Source organism: Pantherophis guttatus, chromosome 5 (assembly GCF_059756535.1).
Source record: "Pantherophis guttatus breed Tessera chromosome 5, ASM5975653v1, whole genome shotgun sequence".
NCBI lineage: Eukaryota > Metazoa > Chordata > Lepidosauria > Squamata > Colubridae > Pantherophis > Pantherophis guttatus.
The window spans coordinates 2,613,103-2,628,300 of NC_142067.1; the positions used below are offsets into that span (position 1 = coordinate 2,613,103).

The 15,198-nt window shown below is 46.0% G+C and overlaps 1 protein-coding gene across 4 annotated transcripts in view; it reads left to right on the forward strand.

The window, feature by feature from the left end:
• Window positions 1-15,198, forward strand: part of C2CD3 (C2 domain containing 3 centriole elongation regulator) — an 82,327-nt gene that overhangs the window by 56,994 nt on the left and 10,135 nt on the right. For 3 of the 4 annotated variants that reach the window (XM_060682724.2, XM_060682722.2, XM_060682723.2), the window contains exons 29-32: window positions 941-1,084; window positions 2,312-2,514; window positions 7,075-8,020; window positions 12,988-13,093. In XM_060682724.2, coding sequence (XP_060538707.2) covers window positions 941-1,084; window positions 2,312-2,514; window positions 7,075-8,020; window positions 12,988-13,093 — 1,399 coding nt within the window. Of the gene's footprint in view, window positions 1-940; window positions 1,085-2,311; window positions 2,515-6,587; window positions 6,715-7,074; window positions 8,021-12,987; window positions 13,094-15,198 lie in introns of those variants that run through there. The other variant, XM_087895711.1, reaches the window with a different exon arrangement.

A 15,198-nucleotide genomic window follows, 5' to 3' on the forward strand; every position in this document is an offset into this window, starting at 1 on the left:
TTATTACTAGGGCTTTTTATCTTTATTTTATTTTGACTGTTAAAAAGGATGTGGAGATTCTAGAAAGAGTGCAGAGAAGAGCCACAAAGAGGATTAGGGGACTGGAGGCTAAAACCTATAAAGAATATTTGCAGGAATTGGGTGCGTCTTGTTTAATGAAAAGAAGGACTAAGGATGACATGATAGCAGTCTTCCAATATTTGAGGGGCTGCCCCAAAGAAGAAGAGCCTTGATAGTACAGTGGTCTACGCACCCTGTTATTAACACAGCTGCCTGCAATTTACTGCTGGTTTGAATCTCACCAGGCTCAAGGTTGACTCAGCCTTCCATCCTTTCTAAGGTAGGTGAAATGAGGACCCAGATTGTGGGGGCAATAAGCTGACTTTGTATAAAATATACAAAAGTATGAAGGCTATTGCTTAACGCATTGTAAGCCGCCCTGAGTCTCCGGAGAAGGGCGGCATATAAATCAAATTAAAAAAAAAAAAAGAAGGGGTCAGTTTATTTTCCAAAGCCCCTGAAGGCAGGACAAGAAGCAACGGGTGGAAACGAATCAAGGAGAGAAGCAACTTAGAACTAAGGAGAAATTTCCTGACAGTCAGAACAATTAATCAGTGGAACAACTTTGCCTCCAGAAGTTGTGAATGCTCCAACATTGGAAGTTTTTAAAGAAGATGTTGGATAACCATTTGTCTGAAATTGTGTAGGGTTTCCTGCCTAAGCAGGGGGTTGGACTAGAAGACCTCCAAGGGTCCCTTCCGACTCTGTTATTCTAAATCAGAGGTCTTCAAACTTGGCAGCTTTAAGACTTGTGGACTTCAACTCCCAGAATTCTCCAGCCAGCTATGCTGGCTGGAGAATTCTGGGAGTTGAAGTCCACAAGTCTTAAAGCTGCCAAGTTTGGGGACCTCTGTTATTCTAAATCCCGGCTCTCCCGCAGGGCTGGATCCCGTTACAAAGAGCATGTGCAGAATGTCCGTCGGTTCCACACGTCGTTGCAGCAAGCGGAGGAGAAGACGGAGCAAACGGAAGGACTCGACTCCCTGTCCCTTTCCTCCCACACCTCCCTCTTCAGAGCACTCAGGTGAAAAGACTCAGCAAGATTTTGCATTCATGTCCCAGTGGGCAGAGCAGGAGTAAAGGATTACTTTTCGAAAGCTTTTTTTTTTTGGTTCTGAAATGTAGGGCATAAAAAGCAGTCATGCCTGAGGTCCTCCAATTACGACCGTTCATTTAGAGACTGTTCAAAGTTACGACGGCACTGAAAAATTCAGAGATTTACGACCGTTTTTCACACTTGTGACCGCGGCAGCATCGCCCCCATGGTCAGGGGATCAAAATTTGGTCTGCTTCCGACAAGCAGTCAGGGAAGCCAGACCACAATTTTGCCCCAACTTCCATTTGCTAAGCAAGACCGATACATGAGTTTTGCCCCATTTTCTTTCTTGCCACCGTTGTTAAGTGAATCACCGCAGCTGTTAAGTTAGTAACACGGTTGTTAAGCGAATTTGACTTCTCCGTTGACTTTGCTTTGTAAGAAGGTCTCAAAACGCGATCACATGACCCCAGGGACAATGCAGCAGTCATAAATAGACACCAGTTGCCAGGCACCCAAATTTTGATCACCCAACTAGAGGTGTCGTAAGTGTGAAAAATGATCATCATAAGTCACTATTTTCACTGCCGTTCTAACTTCCAGTGGTCACTAAACAAATGATTGTAAGTCAGGGACCTAGTACCTGACCTATCTTCAAAGTAACAATAAAGTTATACTGTTCTCTTCCCTCTTCCGTTCTTATTCTATTCTATTCTATTCTATTCTATTCTATTCTATTCTATTCTATTCTATTCTATTCTATTCTATACTATACTATACTATACTATACTATACTATACTATACTATACTATACTATACTGTTTTCTATTCTGTTCCTATTCTATTCTATATTTCCATTCAATTCTATTCTCCATATTCCATATTCTATTCTTCCTCTTCTCTTCTCTTCTATTCCTAATTCATATTTTATTCTATTCTATTCTATTCCTAATTCATATTCTATTCTATTCTATTCTATTCTATTCCTATTCTATTCTATTCCTAATTCATATTCTATTCTCTTCTATTCCTAATTCATATTTTATTCTATTCTATTCCTAATTCATATTCTATTCTATTCTATTCTATTCTATTCTATTCTATTCTATCCTTCCTCTTCTCTTCTCTTCTATTCCTAATTCTTATTCTATTTTATTCTATTCTATTCCTAATTCATGTTCTCTTCTAATCCATTCCATTCCATTCTCTTCCAGAAAAAACCTGAACGAGCTGGATGAGATCCAGAGGTATTTCAGCGAAAAGCTCTCCAGGCCTTTGACAGACCTGGGTGCTCCTTGCAGCACCATGGATGGTCTTGACAACCAGAGAGCTTCCTCCAGGAGGGTAGATCCAGAAGAAGATCATCTGCAGAAGAAGCCCATTCATCTGCTTTCTCAAGTTAGCAGCCAGCATGTCGGTATGTTTTCCCCCATCTGACATGGCGGTGCCAGCCGTCTTCTGTGGCTCTGGAGAAGTCAGCAATGACTGGCATAATGCTATGAAATTTGGTAGTGGGCATAAGTTAGTTCATCCTTGACTTAACAACCACAATTGAACTCAGAATTTCCAGGGCTAAACAAGACAGTTGTTAAGTGAGTTCTGCCCCCATTTTACGACCTTTGTTAAGGGAATCACAGCAGCTGTTAACTAGTCACACGGTTGTTAAGTGAATCCGGCTTTCCCATTGACTCTGCTTGTCCAAAGGTCGCAAAATGTGATCACATGACCCCCTCGGTCAGTGCAACCATCCCAGGGGGGCCTTCTATCAGGTTTGCCTGATTCACCAGTTGCGTCCCTTTCTGGACCAGGATGCCCTGCGCACGGTCACTCATGCCCTCATAACATCCCGTCTGGACTACTGTAATGCTCTCTACATGGGGCTCCCCTTGAGGAGCACCCAGAGGCTCCAACTGGTCCAGAATGCGGCCGCGCGGGTGGTTATGGGGGCGACTCGGCGCTCCCATGTAACACCTCTCCTGCGCGAGCTGCACTGGCTCCCGGTGGTCTTCCGGGTGCGCTTCAAGATATTGGTTACCACCTTTAGAGCGCTCCATGGCTTAGGACCCGGGTACTTACAAGACCGCCTTCTGCCACCGGTAGCCTCCCACCAACCAGTACGCTCCCACAGAGAGGGCCTCCTCAGGGTGCCGTCAGCTAGACAATGCCGGCTGGCGGCCCCCAGGGGGAGAACCTTCTCTGTGGGGGCACCTACCCTCTGGAACGAGTTGCCCCCAGAGATACGGCGGATCCCTGACCTTCGTGCTTTCTGAACTGCCCTAAAGACGGTTTTGTTTCACCAAGCCGGGCTGGCCTGAACTACTCTTTTTAAAAAGAATTGTTTTAAAAATTAGGGGTTTAATATAGGGTTTTTAACTATGGGCCAAATTGATTTAATTGGATTTTAATATTAAATTGTGTATCTGTGTATTTTATTTGCTGGCTGTTCACCGCCCCAAGTCCCTCGGGAGAGGGGGTAGTATATAAATATAATAAATTAACTAAACTAACTAAGTACATGCCAGTTGCCAAGCCTCCGAATTTTGATCACATGGCCACACGGAGGCCGTAAGTGTGAAAAACGGGCCGTAAGTTGCTTGTTCCACAAATAAGCAGCATTTCCTAATAAATTGCGCCCATTGTAAAAGGCGTACAATAGCTGTGACTTCGCAAGGATATGAAATGGATTCATTTCTCGGCTTTGGTCTGTAACAGTGACTGGCCTGGACTTTTGGCTCAGCATAAAAGTAGAATGAAAAGAATGAAAACTGCGCTTCCCTTGCAAAGCAGAATTTGAAACTGTTTGGGTGGCTTAGCAAACATTTTTTTTTTAAAAAAAAAAACCAGTCTGGCCTACGTTTGGTTCCTGCAAGAAAACAAGACGTGTGCTTTGAAATTAAATAGCATTTGTGCCTAGAAAAGGCTGTCCTGGCATATCTGTGATTGTGTATTTCTTGTTTCGCATCTTTCAAATCGGCAGTTTTAGTGGTTCGTTAAAGAGCCCCAGCCATGTTCTAAGTGTGTATCGGAGCATTCAATTATTCCTGATATAATTGTGCACCAAAGGAGCCGCTGTGCTGTATTTCTGTCTGACTTCCATTCTGGAGTTTTCTCTCCCTAATTGAGGGTCACAGCTCAAAGAACCACGAACTGGAAGTGAGAAACAGGCCCTGCCTGGACAGAAAGTTTTACACTTTCAAACTCAAAAACAAAAATCAGCTTTTTTAATTCGGGAAGAAATGTCCCATAGCTGTCAAAAAAAAAAAAAGTGGAATAAATTGTTTCTAATACATGTAATAATGTGAATGATTTTTTAAATGTGATCTAATTCTGGGTTTTATTTAATTGACCAAACTAAGTAATAATTTTAATTAGCAATTTTATTATGTTTGTGTGTCTATATTTTTCTTGACTGTACACCGCCTTGAGTCCTACGGGAGAAAGGCGGTATAGAAATTAAATAAATAAATAAATAAATAAATAAATAAATAATAGCAATAGCACTTAGATTTATATACTGCTTCACAGTGCTTTTACAGCCCTCTCTAAGCAGAGTCAGCCTCTTGCCCCCCAACAATCTGGGTCCTCATTTGACCCACCTCGGAAGGATGGAAGGCTGACTCAATCTTGAATCAGTCAGGATCGAACTCCTGGCAGTGGGCAGAGTTCTGCATTCTAACCACTGCGCACCAAGGAAGGAAGGAAGGAAGGAAGGGCACTAGCAATAGCATTTAAGACTTATATACCGCTTCACAGTGCTTTCCAGCCCTCTGTAAGCGGTTTACAGAGTCAGCCTCTTGCCCCCAACAAACTGGGTCCTCATTTGACCCACCCCGGAAGGATGGAAGGCTGAGTCAACCTGGAGCCTGGTGGGATTTGAACTGCCAAATTGCAGGCAGCCGGCAGAAGTAGCCTGCAGTACTGCACTCTAACCACTGCGCCACCAAGGCTCTAGTGTAGTAGTTGACTTACAACTATTAGTGTAGTGACTGTCCGAAGTTACAATGGCACTGAAAAAAGTGACTTATGACTGTTTTTCACACTTACGACCGTAAGTGTCCCCAGGGTCACGTGATCAAAATTCAGACACTTGGCAACTGACTCCTATTTATGATGGTCACTGTGTCCCGGGGTCACCTAATCCCCTTTTACGACCTTCTGACATGCGAAGATAAGATCCGCTTTAACAATCGTGTTACTAACGTAACAACTGCAGTGATTCACTTAACAACGGTGGGAAGAATGGTCATAAAACGGGACAAAACTCACTTAGCAACTGCCTGGTTTAGCAACAGACGTTTTGGGCTCAGTTGCGGTCGTAAGTCAAGGACTACCTGTAGAACTATTTTAGTGTTAGCAGTAATAATGGAGGCAGGGTGTCAAGTTTCCGAAAGATGCCCTAATTAATTCATGAGCCATGATCCAAACTTCAAAGGAAATACAGCCATTTATTAGGAGCAACATTCCGGCAATACTCGGATACAGTTAGGACTGATCCTACGTAGATTTACGTTCCCCTACGACCCTGTCTCTCCCCTCCTCTCTGGCCATGTCATAAATCACATTCTCCAATTCACCACTTTGGCTGGCTGTGAAATCTAACACCCTCCTTCTGATTGCGGTCAGGAAGAATGTATGGAATGCAGCTTCAGTTAGGGAAATCAATCAGCTCTATCAGTTCTCCCTCCCTCCTGCTCACGGCAACTTGAAAGCTTTGCAAGTTGACACAGAGAGCTTCTACAGAGGAAAATTGGGAATTGCTGAACCCAGCCAAGGCTGGCTCATGATTTGAAAAAACCTGGTTTGCAGGGCAGCCGGTGCTGTGTTTGTTTGTACTACCAGTAGGATACTTATAAATAGTCCTCGATTTAACGGCCTCAATTGAGCCCAAAATTTCTTTTTGCTAAGCGAGACATTTGTTAAGTGAGTTCTGCCTCATTTCATGACCTTCCTTCCCACAGTTCTTAAGTGAATCACCGCAGTGGTTAAGTTAGTAGCGTGGTTGTTAAGTGAATCTGCTTGTCGGAAGGTCGCAAAAGGGGATCACGTGACCACCGGGAGGCTGAAACCGTCATAAATACGAGCCAGTTGCCGAGCGTCCAAATGTTGATGATGTAAACATGGGGATGCAAGCGTGAAAAATGATCATAAGCCACTTTTTTCAGTGCCGTTCTAACTTCAAATGGTCGCTAAACCAGCGTTTATAAATGGAGGACTACTTATACTAATTTTAACCTCCTTCTTTGCAAGTTTAATGCCACCCTGGTATCACTGGCAGTTGCCCGAATGCTGAAACCTTAAAGCAGAGGTCTTCAACCTTGGCAGCTTTAAGACTTGTGGACTTCAACTCCCAGAATTCTCCAGCCAGCTATGCTGGCTGGAGGATTCTGGGAGTTGAAGTCCACAAGTCTTAAAGCTGCCAAGGTTGAAGACCTCTGCCTTAAAGCTTTCCCCTTTCCTGACGACGCATCAAAATTCCTTTTCTCCCATTAGATCTGTGGCCTAAAATGACTTTCCACCCTGAAGAGCCCAAATTTATCAAGACGATCACAGATTTCTCCCAAAGAAAAGAGAGAGGAGGAGAGAGATAAAGGAGGAGAGGGAGAGAGAGGAATGGAAGAAAGGGGAAGGAGAGGAAGAAAGGATAGGGGACAAGAGCAGGAGAGAAGGTGAGAAAGGAGGAAAAGAGGGGAGGAGAGGGGGAGAGGAAGGGGAAGTAGGGAAGAGGAGAAGAGGAAGAAAATAGAGGAGGGAGGGAGAGGAAAGAAAGAAGAAGGAGAAGAAGGTTTGTTGGGAAAAGAGAGGGTAGAAGAGCAACCCCAAACGTGATTAAAATGTCTTATTTTTATGCTTTTGTTAGAAAAAATATGTATGTATGTATATATATGATCAATTATGGATAAGAGGATGTACATTTACAATATGCGTATAAGAAATAAAAATAAAAAAACTTCTTTCAAAATTCCTTTTCTCCCGTTAGATCTGTGGCCTAAGATGACTTTCCACCCTGATGGGCCCTCACAAGTTCATCAAGACGGTCCTAGATTCTCAAGCGCTGACCAGGCCCTCTTTGGGCAGGAAAATGGCGCCGCCGGGGCCGAGATCCTCAAAATTTCCTCAAGCAATGAATTCTGGAATGCCAGGGTAGGTGGTGAAGGACCTCTATTTGGTCTTGGAAAATGCCCTTCCGCAGAAGACACGCCGTATGGATTCTTTGACCCAACAAACTCCCCAAAAGCTCCTCCCTCGGGATTCCTCCCCAGGGAGGAAGACTCTGCTCAGTCTCACAGCGAGGAAGAGTACGAGGAGGCCATTGTAGAACCGAGAACGCTGAATGAAATCACCACCGTGACGGACAAAACCAGTCCCTGGTCCAGCTTCGTCTCCGAAACCGAGCAGGAACTAATCCACGAGGCCCAAGGGACGAAGGACGGGGACTATTTACCAAAAGAGAGCGCCATCAGAAGCAGCTCCGTGATCCAAGATGATCCTTTGAGTGTGTCCAGCATCACCGGATCCACCGGAAACAGCCCTTCCAGAGAAGAAGAAGAGGAGGAGGACAACGCTGATGAACTCGAAGCTGGGGAAGAAGAACCCACAGCTGCAGAGCGGGTGGAACCTGAGGAAATCCACAAGGTTGATCAAGAAAGATCAATGGAAGTCCAGGGAGGAGGACCCGAAGAAGCGTCATCCGCGCACAGAGGCGGAGGGGACTTCGCGAGACCACGGAGGGCTGCTCCAGAAGCGGTAGAAGGAAGAGAAAACCTGCACAGAGACCCCCAGCCAGAAGAAGGAATGAATGTGAAAGGAGAAGAGGGTCTCCAGCTTTGCCCCACATCGCAGGAGGCCGTGCAACAGACCGAGGCCTACTCTGGAGAAGACGAGGAAGACCTCCCGGAAGAGTTCAACGCGCCCATGATTGCACTGTATCCTTTTTTCCGCCTTATCAACTGCGCGAAACCCCCCCTCGTCTTTGAATAAATGATGGAGCATCCACGAGGAGGGCTCTTCCTTTTTACTTCTTCTCCGTGGCCACAACTGACTCTTCCTCAACTTGACTTCAACTCGCAGTCGTGGAGGTGAAGTCCGGGAAGGCAACGGTTGAGGAAGGTTGGCCTACTTGAGAGAGTCTCGAGGGGGGTCCTCGGTGCTCTCTGAGCTTGGTTGCTTTTCTTGCGAACTACCAACTTCAGAGAGCACCAAGGACCCCACAGTCCACCCTCCTCCTTTCTTCCTCCTCCTCCTCCTCTCCACAAACTCCCCTCCCTTCTAGCACTGATGATGTTACCTAGTGCAGTAATGAAATGTCTGCAAGAAAACCAACAAGCTCAGAAAGCATCAAGGAGCCCATAGTTCTCCTCCTCCTCCTCCCCCCATCACCACCACAACCCTTCCCCACCCTTCTAGCATTGATGACATTCCCTAGTTGGGTCATGAAACGTCTGCAAGAAAACCAGGAAGCTCTGAGAGCACCAAGGACCCCTGAGACTGTTCTCCTTTGTTGGTGAGGGAGCTTTTGAACAAGAGCTGGGTTCCTGCCCGGGCCTCCCATTACAGGTAGTCCTCAACTTATGACCAGAATTGAGCTCAAAATTCCCGTTACTAAGCGATACCGTTGTTTAGCGAGCATTGCCCCATTTTACAACCTTGCTTGCCGCAATTATTAAGTGAATCACTGCAGTCGTTAAGCTGGTAACAACACGGTTGTTAAGTGAATCTGGCTTCTTCCCCATCGACTTTGCTTTGTCAGAAGGTCGCCAAAGGGGGGTGTGGGGACACTGCAACCGTCCTAAGTACATGCCAGTTTCCAAGCATCTGGATTTTGATCACATGACCGCAGAGTCGCTGCAACGGTCGCAAGTGTGAGAACTGCTCCTAAGTCCCTTTTTTTTCAGTGACGTCGTAACTTCGAACAGTCACTAAGCGAAAAGTTGTAAGTCAAGAACGACCTATACTTCCGCTTTCTGTTAAAAAAAACAACACACCCAGAGTAAAAAAAACGCCCAATGGATTCATTGAATGACCATGGCGTTTGTTTAACAACCACAATGTTTCACTTAACGGCCACTGCAGTAAAGGTCGTAAAATCGGGTGCGGTCACATGCTGACACGACTTGTAATTGTGGGCTCAAATATAGTCATAAGTCAAAGATCGCCTGTAACTCTTGGGGTTGGCCACTCGTAAAACAGCTGTTGGATGTGAGGCACTTTCTCCTGGCTAAAACCCTTAGCACAGCCTTCCTCGGCTTAGTAGTACCTCCCAGATACGCGGGACTACATTCCCCAGAATGCTTAGCTAGCAAAGACCAAAGTCTGGGCCCATGCTCCAGGGCTCAGTAACCGAACCTTTGGCCTACTGTTTCCAAGAAAAGGAGAACAAGTTTATTAGTCTGATTTAATGATTACTAATATCCCAGGTCCTCTTTCCAAGAACAGGAGGACATTTCTAAGTCCTTGGAGAAAAATCTGAGTTTTGCAGGCAGGAAGTCCTAAATTCAGCCACCAAAAACTGACCAGGAGAACCAACGACAGGATTACAATTTAATTTAATTTAATTTAATTAGTTCAATTCATATGCCGCCTTTCTCCGAAGACTCAACACCACAATTGAGCCCAAAAAAAAAAATTTTTTTTTCCTTTCCTAAGATAAGACAGTTGTTAAGTGAGTTCTGGCCTTTCTGGCCTCAGTCGCTAAGCGAATCACGGCAGCTGCTAAGTTAGTCACAGGGTTGTTAAGTGAATCCGGCTTCCCCATTGACTTTGCTTGTCGGAAGATTGCAGAATACGGGACCCCCCCCCCCAGCGACACTGCGACGGTCATAAATACGAGTCAGTTGAATTTTGATCACATGGCCACGGGGATGCTGCAACGGTCGTAAGTGTGAAAAACGGTCGTAAGTCACCTTTTTTTCCAGTGCCGTTGTAACTTGGAACGGTCACTAAATGAACTGTTGTAAGTTGAGGACTATTTTTTCTGTGCAATTTTCTGTTCTGGTTTTTTAGTGCCGTTGTAACTGAATGGTCACTAAATGAATGCTTGTAAGTCTATCACTACTTGTAGTCGCCATTTGCCTTATCCAGACCCTACATTGAAGGCAGACGTTGTGCTGAAGCCAATTCTAAGCATTTCTCTAAACCAGTGTTTCTCAACCTTGGAAGCTTGAAGATGGGTGGACTTCAACTCCCAGAATCCCCCAGCCAGCGCTGCTGGCTGGGGGATTCTGGGAGTTGAAGTCCACCCATCTTCAAGCTACCAAGGTTGAGAAACACTGCTCTAAGCCATCATTCTTTGGCAGAACAAAAGCCCTTCAGGAAAAATCACCCAGATTAAATTCTTGGCATCTACAGGTCAGATCAAGTAGAAAATAATGAGGAAGTTATACTTGCTTGTATGTTTTTACTCCCTGCCTTTTTATTTTTATAAACAGCTCCAGGCAGGTAATACACCTGATACTCCTTCCTCTTCCTATTTTCCTCACATCCAACAACCCTGTGAGGTGGGCTGGGAGAGAGAGGGATTGGTCCAAAGTCACCCAGCTGGCTTGTGCTTAAGGCGGGACTAGAACTCACCGTCTCCTGGTGGTTGGCCCAAAGTCACCCAGTTGGATTTCATGCTTAAGGCGGGACTGGAACTCACCGTCTCCTGGTGATTGGCCCAAAGTCAACCAACTGGCTTTCATGTCTAAGATGGGACTAGAACTCACCGTCTCCTGGTGATTGGCCCAAAGTCACCCAGTTGGATTTCATGCCTAAGGTGGGACTAGAACTCACTGTCTCCTGGTGATTGGCCCAAAGTCACCCAGTTGGATTTCATGCTTAAGGCGGGACTGGAACTCACCGTCTCCTGGTGATTGGCCCAAAGTCACCCAGTTGGATTTCATGCCTAAGGCGGGACTAGAACTCAACGTCTCCTGGTGATTGGCCCAAAGTCAACCAGCCGGCTTTCATGCCTAAGGTGGGACTAGAACTCACCGTCTCCTGGTGATTGGCTCAAAGTCACCCAGTTGGATTTCATGCTTAAGGCGGGACTAGAATTCACCGTCTCCTGGTGATTGGCCCAAAGTCACCCAGTTGGATTTCATGCCTAAGGCAGAACTAGAACTCATTGTCTCCTGATGATTGGCCAAAAATCACCAAGTTGGCTTTCTTAGCTAAGGCAGAACTAGAACTCCCCATCTCCTGATTATTGGACTAAAGTCATCCAGCCAGCTTTCATGCCTAAGGCAGGACTAGAATTCACCATTTCCTGGTTTTATAGCTGGCTGCCTTCCCTACTATATCACTCTGGCTACCTGATAGTAGTCATTCTGGACAAGTGCCAGCTCTAGGTTGTATACATTAATTTATTAAATTTATATACTCCGTATCTGGCCTAGAGGCAACCTGGGGAATAACTTGGCTAAGAGAGATTTCTCTATGGAGCCTCAGCCATCTTGTTCTCAGCAATAGCACTTAGCCCTTAAGACTTATATACCGCTTCAAGGTTCTTTCCAGCTCTCTCTAAGCGGTTTACAGAGTCAGCATTTTGTCCTCCCAAAATCTGGGTCCTCCTTTTAGCCACCTCGGATGGAAGGATGGAAGGCTGAGTCAACCTTGAGCCGGTCAGGATCGAACTGCCGATGGTGGGGCAGAGTCAGCCTGCAATATCACACAGTAACCACTGTGCTACCAGGGCTCTTTGGAAAAGAGGGGGGCTAGGAGGGGATATCAATGCCTGGGAGAAGGAGGGTGTTGTGGCCCGTCAGCGGCCTGTGCAGTTAGTAGCTGATTCTGACAGCGAGGAGGCTGGTGTGGTGCTGCACCAGCAGCCTGTGCAGCTGGCGCTCGAGTCGGACAATGAGGAGGCTGGAGAAGATGTGGTGCCAGAGGCGGGGATTCAGCCAGGGCCTTCAGAACCTCTAGAAACTTCCATAAGTGAAGAGGAAGAAGAGGAGGAGCCTCTTCTCGATGCATGGGAGCGCAGAGCGGCCAAAAGGCAGGAGTGGCTCCTCAGGAGGAGGTCTCCTCGAGAGTAAGGCTTGGGGCTAATTGGCCACTCCCTTAGCCTATTTAAGGAGGAATGCCAACTGAAGCAATTTGTAGGGAACAACTTTAGTTCACTCTCCTTCGCGTCTGGATTCTCTGCAAATTGCTTCTGGGCTTTCTGCCAACCTTAGTAAGATTGTGATTACTTTATCTTTGGTTTCTTGTAGGCTGTTAAGGAAGTTAATTAACAGCCTTTGTTTGAAAAAAGACTGATTTAATTTAGTAAAGTAAGGTTTGTACAGACTTTGTGTGTGTGCTGCGTTCTTTGGGGTCCGTAGCTGGGGCAGAACAGAGGGTCTCTAGTCCAATGAATAAAGGCTCTCACCTGGCCCCAGAGCATTCTGGGATTTTCCCAGCCAAGAGACACCGTGGGAAGAAAAAAAAAAACTTTCTCACCCAGGCCCAAGACAGCACAGAACTGAACGCCAGGTAGTCCTCGCCATACGACAACAGTTGCGCAGTTGTTAAGTGAATCTGGCTTTCCCCCTTGACTTTGCTTGTCAGAAGGTCTCAGAATACATGACCCCGGGGACACTGCAACAACCGTCATAAATACGAATCAGTTGCCAAGCCTCTGGATTTTGATCACGTGACAGGGATGCCGCAACGGTCGTAAGTGTGAAAAAAACAGTTTATTGTCCTTGCATATGGTACAACGAAATTAAATGCCGTCTTCGGTGTACATTATAACTCTAGAAATAAAAACACAAACACACGTCCTTTACATTCTGTATAATTGAAATTGAAAAGTCACTTTTTTTTCCAGTGCCCTCGTAACTTCACTATAGTTCACTAAAGGAAACGTCGTAAGTCGAGGACTCTACCTGTGCCCGCCCCAGCTGTTCTGTTCCTTAACTCCGTTCCTCAGATCCGAGCCGGTGATGGTGCCCAATTTCTTCCTTCCCCCACAACATCTGGAGGTCTCCATGAGGCTTCTCAGCGCTTCCTCCTCTCCCCTGGCAGCTACTCATAAAGTAAGTATTATTATGTTTTTTTTTTATTTGTTTTATAACTTACAAGCCATCCGGAGTCCACTTTACGTTATAATAGATAAATTATAATAGATAAGGAATAAAATAAATAGGGGAGCTGTTTGCATTTTCTTCTCTGCCTGGCCTTCAGCCTTGAATAGAGAGAGGAAAAAAATTGCCGTCCTTCTCCAAACCTTTGTAGATTTAATCTCCACCTAAACGGGACCAGGCTTGACTTGGCAAGAGAGTGGATCTCCCAATAATCCACCCGGTCCACCGAGGATCCTATCAGCAGTCTCTTAGCATTTAGCACAGAGGTCTTCAAACGTGGCAGCTTTAAGACTTGTGGACTTCAACTCCCAGAATTCTCCAGCCAGCCAGTTGGTTGACTTTGGGCCAATCACCAGGAGACAGTGAGTTCTACTTCCGCCTTAGGCATGAAAGCCAACTGGGTGACTTTGAGCCAATCACCAGGAGACAGTGAGTTCTAGTCCTGCCTTAGGCATGAAAGCCAACTGGGTGACTTTGGGCCAATCACCAGGAGACAGTGAGTTCTAGTCCTGCCTTAGGCATGAAAGCCAACTGGGTGACTTTGGGCCAATCACCAGGAGATAGTGAGTTCTAGTCCCCGCCTTAGGCATGAAAGCCAACTGGGTGACTTTGAGCCAATCACCAGGAGACAGTGAGTTCTAGTCCTGCCTTAGGCATGAAAGCCAACTGGGTGACTTTGGGCCAATCACCAGGAGACAGTGAGTTCTAGTCCTGCCTTAGGCATGAAAGCCAACTGGGTGACTTTGGGCCAATCACCAGGAGACAGTGAGTTCTAGTCCTGCCTTAGGCATGAAAGCCAACTGGGTGACTTTGGGCCAATCACCAGGAGACAGTGAGTTCTAGTCCAGCCTTAGGCATGAAAGCCAACTGGGTGACTTTGGGCCAATCACTAGGAGACAGTGAGTTCTAGTCCCCGCCTTAGGCATGAAAGCCAACTGGGTGAGTTTGGGCCAATCACCAGGAGACAATGAGTTCTAGTCCCCGCCTTAGACATGAAAGCCAACTGGGTGACTTTGGGCCAATCACCAGGAGACGGTGAGTTCTAGTCCCGCCTTAGTCATGAAAGCCAACTGGGTGACTTTGAGCCAATCACCAGGTTTGAAGACCTCTGATTTAGCACTTCGGCCATGACACCGGGCAATCCTAGAGCCAGAATTTCTTGCAGGCGTTTTATGACCTAAGTAGGTGACATCGTCAAAGCTAGAAGGGAGTGGGGTGTGTGGAGTGGAGAGGAGGGGGAGAAGGAGGAAGAGGAGGACCGTGGGGGCAGTCTTTGGTGACCTCTGAACTTGGTTGGTTTTCTTGCAGACATTTCATGGCCCAATTAGGTAACATCATCAGTCTAAGGGTTTGTGGAGATAAGGAGGAGGAGGACTGTGAGGTCCTTGGTGCTCCCTGAGTTTGCTGATTTTCTTGCAGACATTTCACGACCCAACTAGGTAACGTTATCAATGCTAGAAGTGGATAGAGTTTGTGGAAGAGGGGAAGAAGTAAGAAGAGGAGGAGGAGGAGAACAAGGACTTGGTGCTCTCTGAGCTTGGTGGTTTTCTTGCAGATGTTTCATGACCTAACTAGATAATATAGTCAGTGCTAGGAGAGAGTGGGGTTTGTAGAGAGGAGGAGGAGGAGAACCGTGGGGTCCTTGGTGCTCTCTGAGCCTGGTTGTTTCCTTGGAGACATTTTATTACCCAACTAGGTAACATCATCAGAGCTACAAGGGAGGAGGAAGTGGTGGGAGAGGTGGAGGAAAAGGACTGAGTATCTTGGTGCTCTCTAAGCTTAATTGTTTCCTTGCAGACATTTCGTTACCCAACTAGGTAACATCATCAGTGCTACAAGGGAGTGACATTTGCTCTCATTTTACCTAAAGTGGCTTGCCCTGTCTTTGTTGGTGGGAGTATTCTTAGTGATTCCTCGATCAGGCTGCTGTTTGTTTGCTGTTAGCTGGTTTATCTGAGTTGGTAGTTGCTGGATTGAGCTATTGTTTACTGTTTGTTTACTGTTTTAAAAATAACTAGCTGTTAAAATTCAAGAGAATAGGCTGAAGTGAGTGAGTT